Here is a 12,223-nt window from a genome sequence, read left to right on the forward strand (position 1 = left end):
CATTTCAGATGCTCACTAGTGACATATAGCAAGTAGCTACTATACTCCAGTTAGCTACTAGGTGAACAGCTGAGTCTGGTCCAGACTGGACCTAGTACCCATGGAATAGAACAGGGTTTAGCAAACTTTTTCTGTAAAGGGCCAGATAGTAAATTGTTACAGCTTTGTGAGCCATACATACATCCTCTGTGAAAACTTCTCTACTCTGTTGCTGAGTGTGAAAGCAGCCACAGACTGAGTGAGCATGACTGTGTTCCAATAAAACTTTATTTAAAAAGCAGGCACCAGTGCACGTAGTTTGGCAGCCACTAAAGCAGAACATTTGTCCTGGTACTTTAGCTGTGCTGTGGGATTACAGAAAACTGCTCTAACCTCTAGCTTTTTGAGATGAGGTTATTAAAACATGGGCCCTTTGCATCTTCTTCCCTGTGTGTAATTACAGTTTTGACACCACCTGGCGTGAAGTTGGCACTGAATCTGAACCCTGTGTGTTCTACCTTTCAAATGTTCTCTTCGATGCGTTCCTTGCACACCATGAAGCAATTGCTTCACTGTGCTTTGAGGTTCATGTATTGAGATGGAAAGAACTAGAAGAAAGTTTTCAACAAATGCAACAGGGGTTATATGGGTAATATGAGAACCTTGCCAGAATGCCAAATTATATCACCCTCTGCTTTTTCCTTTAGACACATAGCCAGACAGAGTGGCAAGAATCAGACACATTTCACAGATGGAAAAATAACATAATTTCATGTTAAGTCAGAGGCACAGGTGTTTCTTTGCCGTTAGGTTATGTGACATTCATTCATATTGATTGTAAAGGCCTAAGTGAATATAAATTCTGATTTCTGACTTGGGGCCTCATTGCGTCAAATTATATCCTCAGGGAGTAAGTCCTCCTAGAAAAGGTCATGTTTACTAGAAAGCAGTGGCTCACATTTGTCACATCCTAATGTTTGGAAATGAATGTGGGATTAATGGAGGAAGAGAAAGGAGACAAGATGGAAGGACACGGGTTGGTTGGGAGGAAGATAACACCCATTGGTTTTCTAGGGTGGGGGAGATGAGAAATGGGCCATGCCAGAACTTCAAAGGCCAGCAGTTGGAAAAGCAGTAAGTGAACTTCATTTGTAGCTTGGAATTCTGTTGAACCTAGGACTTTGGGTCCCGTACTTCTTCAGGCAAGGATGAGGTTGAAGGTATTTTTGGTGCTCAGTTCATAATCCCTTACCATATTCAGAATTGGGGCTTGGAATTGGTCACCTTTTTAAAATCAAAGTTTATGGCTGAACTGTGAAGTGACTCGATGGTGCTCAGCACTATCGTTCGCAAAAGCACAAACTGATGAACCAGCTCTCCTTCTCCAGACACATTCTGTAACTCTACCTGGTGCAAATTCTGCAGCACTTTGAAGCACACAGCTCTGTGCACAAGTGGGAAAGATCTGAATCCCCATGATGTTTTTTGACAATTTTTTGATAATTATTTGGGATAGCTATTCTGAGGATAGCTCACATGGAAGCTCAGCCTGCAGCACAGAGCTGTCTCTAATCATGATTGCCTGTAATGATGATTACCCAAACTCTGGAATTATAACAATAGATTTTACAAAGTTAGAACCTAATTGCTCCTGCATTCCATATGTGATCACAGATTAAGCAACTTTGATCTTTCAGTAAGACTTCTGTTACTCAACTTACAAAATAGCAAAGTTCAAAGGCGTGACTTTCTGCCACCTCCCCCCACCCCGTCCTTTTAGATCATAGTGATTTAAACCAGATTTGTTAAATAAGTTCACCAGTTAAAGATATAAGGACTAAAATCTAGTGGAGTAGAAAGAATACCAATCTGTGGTGCTCAGATCCCAACTCTGTTGTCTAGAAACTACAGAAAGTCTTTGTCTTCTCTGAGACTCAGTTTCCTCAGTTGTCAAGATCTACCTGGTTTAATCATTGTATTCTAAATGAATACAAAACAATCAGTACTTCTTGCTAATGGGCAGTCAGTAAAGTTATGCAATGCCATCATCTCTATCATCATCATCATCATTGATTCTGTTACCAAGTCTGAGGTCTTCAGAACCCTTCTGGTCTTTGGATTTTGTAGCCTTCATTCAGCATACTAGTTTATTTGCAGTAGTGATCAGAGAGGTGGTATTTTCGCTCAGTTAGGGGTGGAACTTTGCAAGACATTAGTATGAAAGAGGCAAAAAAAAAAAAAAAAAAAAAGACCTCCTGACCAAATCCCAGCAACTCAGAGGTTGAGGCTGGAGAATGGCAACTTTGAGGCTAGCCTCAGCAACTTAGCAAGGTCCTAAGCAACTTCACGACACCCTGTCTCAAAATAAAAAAATAAATAAAAAGAGCTGGGGATGTGGCTCAGTGGTAAAACTCCTCTGGGTTTGTTTCTCAGTACCAGTGGTTTGAGGGCAGGGAGAAAAGGAAAGAAAAAAAATAGGCTATCCTTAAGATGGGACACTCCAGCCTGGCACCCCTTAGTCCTGAGCAAGTGCTGATGAATGCCCTCACCACACTCTGCCTCGGAATTCAGCTCTGAATTCCCCTCTTGCTCAAACACACACCCAATGCTGAATGTAGTTCTGGAATGCCCTGGAATTTGGCATTTTTAGGAGGATCCTCAGTGATGTGGAAAACAAGTGGTTTCAGGGCCAAATTGTTTGCTGCTTGTATCTGCAAATCAATTTGTGCTTTAAAATCAAAACAACATCATAAACTGCTTCTGGATGGCCCAGCTCCAGTGACCACAAACAGCAAAGCCAGCTTGATTTTCTTGGGAGGGACAGAGAGGACAGCCTTGCTCATCAGGGTGTCTGGACTTGAGTGTCCTGCCACCCCCAGCACCTGTGGGTCACCCCCAGACTGATGCTGTCACAGTGAGCTAAGGCTGGCGGCTGCCCTGCATTGGAGAAGCTGGAATGATCAGTGAGGCTGGGCCCTCCACTGACCACCCGTGAATCAGCCTGCGCTGCCTTCCTGTTCTGTTTTTGTCCCCACAGAGCAGGAAGCACTTGAACTGAGCCCAGCCAGGGCTGACTCGCTTCTGGCTAATGGCTTTTTTGTGTCATGCATTGACCTTGGTCCTATACATTTTTTTATATCTGAGTGGGTTGGAGCTTTTGAAGATAGTCTTGTGTTGGCTCAGCTCTTCTGCAGACCCCACCCCACTGAAGAGAGGACTTTGGGTTTTTAGGTGTCTATTTCTGAATCAAGTCTACACTTTGTAAAAAGTCGAGATGAAAGTCACATAACGTAACAGCAGCATCCAGAACTTTCATAATATTATGCGACCTCCATCACCATCTAGAACACTTATCACCCCAAAAAGAACCCTTGTACTCATTGTACTAGTTTTCTAAGTCTGCATGACAAGCACCACATGCTCAGTGGCTAACAACCAAAGACATGTATTGTCTCACAATCCTGGAGGACAGAAGTCCAAAGTCAAGGTGTTAGCAGGGCTGCTTTCTGGAGGTTGTGAGGGAGAGTACGTTCCTTGTACATGGCCTTCATTTCTTCATATCACCTTCCTCTGGCCTCTCTGTCTCTGTCCAAATTCCTCTTTTTATAAGGATACCAGTCACATTGGATTAGGGTCTGTCCTTATAACACTTTAACTGGATTACCTCTGTATAGACCCTATCTCCAAATAAGGTCATATTCTGAGGTTAAGACTTTTTTTTTGAGGTTAAGATTTTTAACCATGTGAACTTTGGGTGACCTGCTTCAACTCACAATGCCCACTAAGCAATTTCAATATCAGTACATCATTCTTTTTTATGGCTGAATAATTTTCCATCGAACAAACATAACATTTTTTTCAACATCAAGTCCAAAGCACCTACGAGTGAAAGCTACACCCCTGAGCAGCTGAACACCTTGTACCCTGTACCAGGATTCTGTCCCTGTCAGGGTAAGGTGGAACATTGATCTCAAGGTATAGCTTCCTAATCTCCAATCTGTGAACTTGTTCTTAATGCCCCACTTGTTCTTATTGCCCCACTTTGAAAGAGCATTATAGTCTTTTCTTATTATTATTTTTATTTTGGGATCTTTAGTTTTATTTATTTATATGTGGTGCTGGGAATTGAACTCAGTGCCTCACCCACCTAAGCAGGCACTCTACCACTGAGCCACCACCCCAGCCCTGAGCACGATAGTCTTTGGAAGTAAAAGTAAAAACAGAACTGGGCCTCTGGGAAGCCAGGCCAAGCTTCTGATCCTGATCCTAATTCATCTTTAAAATGGATTTGCTCTTCCAGTTTCTTCTTCCTCTTCCTGCTCTTATCCTCAGCGCTCTCTTCTCCCTGCAACTGCTCAAATGCACTCACACTGAAAGCTTTTTTAAATACAGGCCTTTCTGAAGAGAGGTGTGGCCCAGATGAGAAGCATAATCCTTAGAAAAGACCCAGCCAGCGCCAGCCCACTGCTGTTGTCATGGTTACTGGGCCTGGTCCCTCAGCTTGGAGCTTCTTCGCACTCCCCTCCCTGCACCTGCCTCAGCATGAGAGGGACCTTCCACCCATGTGCACTGCTGTCTTGTTCATTTCTCTCTCTCTTTTTTTTTTTTTTTCTTTTTTTTTTTATTGTAAACAAATGGGATACATGTTGTTTCTCTGTTTGTACATGGCGTAAAGGCATACCATTTGTGTAATCATAAATTTACATAGAGCAATGTTGTTTGATTCATTCTGTTATTTTTTTCCCTTCCCCCCACCCCTCCCACCCCTCTTTACCCTCTATACAGTAGTTCCTTCCTCCATACTTGCCCCCCTCCCTAACCCTAGCTCTAACCCTTCCCTCCCCCCCATTATGTGTCAACCTCCACTTATTAGCGATATCATTCGTCCTTTGGCTTTTTGAGATTGGCTTATCTCACTTAGCATGATATTCTCCAATTTCATCCATTTGCCTGCAAATGTCATAATTTTATCATTCTTTATGGCTGAGTAATATTCCATAGTATATATATACCACAGTTTCTTTATCCACTCATCAATTGAAGGGCATCTAGGTTGGTTCCACAGTCTGGCTATTGTGAATTGAGCAGCTATGAACATTGATGTGGCTGTATTTCTGTAGTATGCAGATTTTAAGTCCTTTGGGTATAGGCCAAGGAGTGGGATAGCTGGGTCAAATGGAGGGTCCATTCCAAGTTTTCTAAGGAATCTCCACACTGCTTTCCATAGTGGCTGCACTAATTTGCAGCCCCACCAGCAGTGTATGAGTGTACCTTTCTCCCCACATCCTCGCCAACACCTGTTGTTGCTCGTATTCTTGATAATCGCCATTTCTCTCTCTCTTACGCACATAGACCAGGGACCTGCATCCCAACTGGCCAGAGCCTTTTCAAGAACAAACTAGGATTGTCATTAACTTGCTGCAGACTCAGGCCCCTCTCCCCAGTCCCAGAGTCCTGGTGGCAATGACTTCTGTCTGTGTTGGCTCACATGTGATCTGCAGGAGGGACTGAGCAGGGTCACATCATTCTGCCTTGGACCCTGAGCAGACTAGTTTCTCATGCGAACATTGTTTTCCTGCTTCCAGTCTCTTCTCCCCATCAAATTAATTTTGTCACTTTGAAAGTGCACTGGGGAAAGAAATGCTGGCTGCCCAGCATTTTCAGATAAGCAGAAAGGAGAGTGAAACATCCTGAAGAACAGAAAATGTTCCTATTGTATGTTGCTCCATTTTGTCATTTTTAGGGTAGGACATGTGACTTCTGGGACTGGAACTGAGAGGCCACACCCACAGTGTAGTTGAGTGAAAAGGAGTTAAAGATACTGAGTATGGTTCTTGGTGTGATGTCCTCTTCTGGAGCTTGGTTTCAACCATGGTTGGCCTGGATATTTGGAGCTTTTAAAAACTTCCAGGATCCCAGAGGCTGGGGAGGCTGAGGCAGGAGGATCACAAGTTGAAAGCCAGCCTCAGCAAGTTAGTGAGACCCTGTCTCAAAGTGAAAAGGGCTGGGGATGTAGCTCAGTGGTTAAGCACCCCTAGGTTAAATACGCAGTACCTAAAAAGAAAACTTCCAGGAAGCCAGACATGGTGGCACACATTTGTAATCCCAGCAACTCTGGAGGCTGAGGCAGGAGAATCACAGATTTGAAGCCAGCTTTAGTAATTTAGTGAGGCCCAAAGCAACTTAGAGAGAACCTGTCTAAAAATAAAAAAGGAGCTGGGATGTGGTTCAGTGGTTAAGCTTCCCTGGGTTTAATTCTGAACTGGGAAAAAAAGTTTCTGGGTGATGTCCAGCTGCCTGTGAGATCTGCTATTCTAGGACCTCCAGTAGAAGTGAGCACCTCCAGGGTTAGTAGAGGCAGGTGACACATAATTGTCCGCATCCAGCAATCCTGCTAATTAGGCAGAAAGCAGGGACAGAAACAACATACCCTAGGAAACGTTTGACCAAGCCAAAAAAGACATTAGCTCCATGTAACCCTTAGGGCCAGAATGGAAAGTGAGACTCCAGCACTCCCTTTCCCTGCTGCCGTGGAAGGGTGGGTCATCGCTGAACCTTAAAGACTGCCAGCCACCCCAGGGACCATTTGCCAAGGTGATGTGGAACATTCGCAGGAACAGGCCGTTTCTGCATTCTGCTCACAACTGGTTCTCTTCCTAACTCCCAGAGAAAAGTCACATTAGGCACAAGTGGCTGCTTTCTTTTCTCAGCAGAAGGTGCTGATGTCATTAGTTGCTCCGGCGCCATGGCGGGAGGGGGATTCGTCAGAGGCAAACTGGGGGGCTGACCTCTTTGTCTCTGTGTCTGTGTGCTTTGTAGTACAAAATTGGACAGCTGTACATGATCAGCAAGCACAGCCATGAACAGAGCGACCGAGGAGAAGGGGTGGAGGTCGTCCAGAATGAGCCCTTCGAGGACCCTCACCATGGCAACGGGCAGTTCACTGAGAAACGAGTGTATCTCAACAGGTAAGTCATGGCAGTGGGTGATACACACAGGAGCCCCTTGCACCTGAGCCCACAGCACCATTGAGGTAAAGGGTGTGGATGTCTGGGAGAGAAAGGTCACTTAGAGAGCCAGCCACTCTCATTGCAGCCAGCAATCTCATTGTTTCCAAAAAAGACTCCACCCCCTTTGCATTCTGTGAAATGGACCTCAGCTGCATTTTCATTAGAACTTACATCTTCCCTTTCCCTCCCTTTGGATGACACAAGATGAAATCTGATCTTAAGAATCAAATAACTGGGCTGGGGAGATAGCTCAGTTGGTAGAGTGAAGGCCCTGGGTTTGATCCCCAGCACCGCAAAAACAAAACAAAACAAAAAGAATCAAACAACTTAGTCTTGTATCATTGTTTTTGATCAACTGTAGGAAAAGAGATGCCTATAAATTTTAGGGAAGAGCTGAGGGTGGCGGTGGTCTTGATTTAGGAAGATTTCTATTTACTATCAAGGAGCTAATCAGGTGTCACAAAGAGAAATGACAAAACGAACAGGCACCTGTGACCAGAGGGATAGTAATGGCAAAGGTGGCTTCTTCCACTTCTCATGAGAACCCAACCTCCCCAAATGGAAGCTGTCACTCTGCATTTGGGAGGGTAAAACTTCAAGAATCAGAAACAAGCATTTTCTAATGCAAAAATATCATTCGTTTTGCAAAATGTATTCTTTACTCTTACTGTTTTCTTATCACTGGTGGCACGATTGATTATTAGGGCCTCTCTTGAGTTCTCCCCCCCCCCAATACCCGCATCCAGACATCCTTCACTTCTTTTCTAGGGCATGTGAAATACGTTGTATTGAAGTTACCTGTCAGCCCCAGTAAACCAGTCTGTTATTAACTTTTCCATGACTGGCTTTATGCCCACCATGGCCTCTCCAGTTGACCTATTTGTGATTATTCAGAAGCATTTCCAACTAACTGGCTGAGCAGTACCCCCACTTTATTCACTGACCCTGCGAATATTCATTCATTCATTCTTGGTGCCTTGTATGTGTACATACGATTCTCAGAGGAGCCATATTTGGATTTCACCATTCCATCATTGGCTTTACTCTCTGGCAGACTTACATCGGCCATTCTGCCTTGATGGGAGAATCTGGGTCCTGTCACCAGGGTGAGTGGAAGTTCCAGGCCAGGAAGTTCTTGGGCTGATATAACCAGTGCCTTTTAATCTGCCCAGGGATGCAGTAGCAGGGAATTCCTGAGTCATAATGAAATGCAAATGAGATCAATCCCATTCATTTATTAGAAGCTGTGAATTCCCAGGATTTGGAACCAGTTCAGCCTCCAGCCAGCTGTTGATTTACAAGGAGTCTCTGAGCTCTGGGTCTGGTCCGAAGAACACTTTCTTACAGAGACATATTTCTTAATATGAGCTTTGGCATTCTCAGTGTGGAGGGTGTGAAGCAAATATTGAACAGTTTTCCCCTTCGGGATCACCTCTGTAGAGCAAGAAGAAGTGAGGGAGATACAGGAAAATAGAAACTATGGAAAATTCCATTTCTTGGCAGGCGATTACATTCTCTTAAGTTATTGCCTGGGGAATGTTCTCTGTGCACCAAAATCAAGAAAAATTTTAGAAACTTTGTAACTTTTGCTGAAACAGAATAAGAAGTATCCAGCTGTCTCTGTCATTGTCTGTTTTCTCTATCAAAATATATGGTATTTATTTTAAAGGAGAGTCATAAACATCAGTAAGAGGGAAATTTGTTATAAATAGAATATGCGGGACTTCCAGTAATGGTAACTAAACAGATTAATGTAGACCCTCCCCCACTTCCTATGACAAACACAGGATGAAATTTAACAATATAAAGCTGAGCTCAAAACAAAGAAGGGGAAATCCTCAGGTAATAGAGAATGGGGGAGACTTGAACCACAGTGGGAGGCATACCAGTGAGTGATGAGAAAGCCATGGGACATCAGAATCCAGTGTAGTTCATGATGTCTTGGGGCCAGGGGTGTCATCTCATAAGGGGGCAGGAAGTGTGACCTCAGGACCACACAAATGGGGAGTTAGAACTGAGGATTGAGCATAAAAATGGCTTCTGACAGTCAAGAACTGAGAGGGGTTACTACCTAGAGATCCACATTGAAAGAACTACTAAAGGATGTACTTAAATAAGAGGAAACTGAATCTGGGACACAAAGGGTTATCTAGAAGTAAGAATAAGCAAATAAATTGGTAAACATCTGAGCAAATCTGAATGAGTAGAGAATGTCTTTAAAATACTAAAAATGACAAATTGGGGGTGTACTTGTAGAATCTAAGCAATAGACAGTAATAACAGAAGATAAAAGGTAGTAATTATAGTAACAAAAACCCTCTAAGGTGCTAATAATGTTTAGGAATGGCAGAGAAATGTTTATTCTGGTTTTGTTAAGGCAAGTATACACTTTCAGAACGTAAAGGTAACTCTGAGGGACTAGTGAAGCAATAAATAACTTCTGAAAGAAAGCACAGTCAATCCTTAGAATGTGGGGGAGTGAAAAAGAGAAACCAGCTGTGGATGTAGCCCAGTGTTAGAACATTAGGCTTATAGGCATGTGCCCCTGGGTTCAATCTCCATCATCATAAAATAGAAAGAAAAAAGTATGCTAAATAGAAAATGTACATTTTGAGAAAGGGAGCAGGATCCTCTGAATTCTTGCAGTGCTGTTTCCAGTTGATGCCAAGGCCAAATAAATTCCTTTTAACACAGAGGATCAGTTGGTTAAATGATTTCATGTTAGTATTTTGTTTATTATTTTATAATAATACAGACTTCAGGAAGGAAAGTGAAGAAGAGGGAGAGGGAATGGAGGGTGACTCCTGGGAAAATAATTGATAATACCTACCATATGAACCTTGATAACAAAACCAAAAAATAATAGGACAAAAAGGAGATCTGTAGGTGAATCTCAGCTAAGACCATAAACATGAAATTTCTGTGTAAAACATTAGCAAGTCAGAATAATAATAATAATAATAATAATAAATCATGACCCACTTAGATTTATCCCTGAAATTGATTTAACATTTAGCCAGGTGTGGTGGAGCATGCCTGTAATCCAAGTGACTTGGGAGTCTGAAGCATGAGGATCACAAGTTCCAGGCCAACCTCAATAACTTAGCAAGGCCCTAAGCAACTTAGCAAGATCCTGTCTCAAAATAAAAAATAAAAAAGGGCTGGAATGAAAAAAGGGCAGTGGTTGAGTGCCCTAAGGTTTAATCCCAGGTACCAAAAATGAAAATAAAAAATAAATTAATAAATTAACATTTAATAAATCTTTTCGTGTATTTGTCCACAATAGTCAGGAACAAAATAAGGATCCTTGTTATCACGACTTCTTTCTAATGTGAAGTTCCTGTCCAGTGCAATAAAACAGAACGGAAGAGCTAGGGATGTGGCTCAGGGGGTGCTCAGCATATGTAAGACCCTGGGTTTGATTTCCTAGCACCCTCCCACACACAAAGCAATACAAAGATAAAGAGGAGTAGAAGAAATAAATTTCCAATTGCAGATACTATTGAGTAATGGAAATTTCAGACATCCCAGACAGCTGTTAGCATCAATATAGGAATTTAGCAAGATAAATCCATATTCAAAAATCACCAGCATTATTATATAGCAGAAAGAGTAATTGCACAAATATAATTTTTACACATTTCATTTCTAAAGAAAAAGAAACTTAAAAGTACTCAGTAATCTATAAGCTAAACAAAACCTTTTTGGAGAAAAAAATACAAAACATTTTAGAGAATATTTTCAAAACATGTGGTGAAGTATACCATGTTTATGGATTATAATTGCTTTATTATAAAAATAGCATTAATTTCCAAATCAGTCTATTAATTTAATATAAATCTGATTAAAATTTCAATAGGGTTTTTAATAAATAGAAGTAGAAAAAAATAATTCCAAAATTTTTAAGAACAATTTTGAAAAGTTGAGTAAGTAGAAAGGAGGGACTTGCTCTATCAGGTATTCTGACTTTTGATAAAGTTATAGTAATGGAGGCAGCGGGTACTACAGCAGAGTTAAACAAAACAGCCCCCAAGTAGATCCAAGCCTTTATTAGTATCTGGTATTTAATAGAAATTAATAGAAAAACAGTTATATTTTCAGTATCACAACGTACAGAGAAAAATAAATTATAGATTGATTAGAGACCTAAATGTGAACCAAAAAGATAGAAAAAAAGCATAGGTTAATATTTACATTTTTTGAAAAACAAGGTAGGACTGATTAATTAAGACAAAGAAATGGACTCATTTACTCCATTAAAATTAAGAACTTCCGTATAGGAAAAAAAAACCCAAAAACCAATACTTAAAAAAAAAAATTAAAACATTTTGCATAGCAAAAAACACCAAAATTTAAAGAACTATCTATAGACAAGGTACTGATATTTAAAATTTAAAAATACAAAGAAACAACCCTCCCCCTACAAAAACAAAAATATATCAATTTTTTAAAAAAATAATTAACACACACACAGTAACCCAGTCAAAAAATGGACAGAGATTGAACACGCAATTCAGAGAAGAGCAAACATAAATGGCCAATATATATATGAAAAGTGCCCATCCAAATAAGAAGGTAGGAAAACACAAATTGGAACTGCAGTAGCATCCCCTTTTACAACATACCAGATTGGCAAAAATGAATTCTAAAAATACTAGGGGTTGAAAAGGATGTAGTTTGAAATCGTGGACCATTTTTTATGAAGATGAGATTAAATAGGGACAAGTATATGGTCTTTTCTTTGGATCCCAAAATACCAATTGTACAGGTACCGGATGAAGGATTTATAATCTTGTAATAGCATGTGTGAAAGAAGTATACTGCTTTTAGTTGACAATTTAATATTATGCAATTTATGTGTATAAACACATACATAGTAATTTTTGTATGTATATATACATGTACACATGTGTATGTAATAAACATACAGCTACCAACATTATTATTCAGCTGCATCCAGCAAACAGAAGGATTTCTAAAGCCATATGTTTGATAACCTTGCCTAATTTTACACTAGTCAGGACATACCTGGAGATTTGTCTGTTCCTGGGTGGCACATTGAACATGAATGTAGACACAATGGTGAGTTGAAAGAACTCAGGGCATATGAACATTGACTGATGAAACCAAGGAGGCTTAACCTGGAAAGGACAGATGTGGAATGTATCATGGTACTTTGAGAATTGAACCTATTATACTGTAAGATTAATAGAACCAAGACCAGCAGGTGGGAA

At 41.0% G+C, this 12,223-nt stretch overlaps 1 protein-coding gene and 1 long non-coding RNA gene across 2 annotated transcripts in view; one reads left to right on the top strand and one right to left on the bottom strand.

Moving 5' to 3' along the window:
* Window positions 1-12,223, top strand: part of PITPNC1 (phosphatidylinositol transfer protein cytoplasmic 1) — a 291,062-nt gene that overhangs the window by 150,843 nt on the left and 127,996 nt on the right. Inside the window, exon 2 of the mRNA XM_079131631.1 lies at window positions 6,799-6,947. Within this exon, the coding sequence (XP_078987757.1) occupies window positions 6,799-6,947 (149 nt within the window). The remainder of the gene's footprint in view (window positions 1-6,798; window positions 6,948-12,223) is intronic.
* The window catches only part of LOC306656451, a 561,410-nt gene continuing 556,899 nt past the window's right edge, over window positions 7,713-12,223 (bottom strand). Inside the window, exon 2 of the long non-coding RNA XR_013762516.1 lies at window positions 7,713-9,534. This is a non-coding gene — a long non-coding RNA (uncharacterized lncRNA). The remainder of the gene's footprint in view (window positions 9,535-12,223) is intronic.

Source organism: Sciurus vulgaris, assembly GCF_902686455.1.
Source record: "Sciurus vulgaris genome assembly, chromosome: 3".
In the NCBI taxonomy this organism is placed as follows: Eukaryota; Metazoa; Chordata; class Mammalia; order Rodentia; family Sciuridae; genus Sciurus; species Sciurus vulgaris.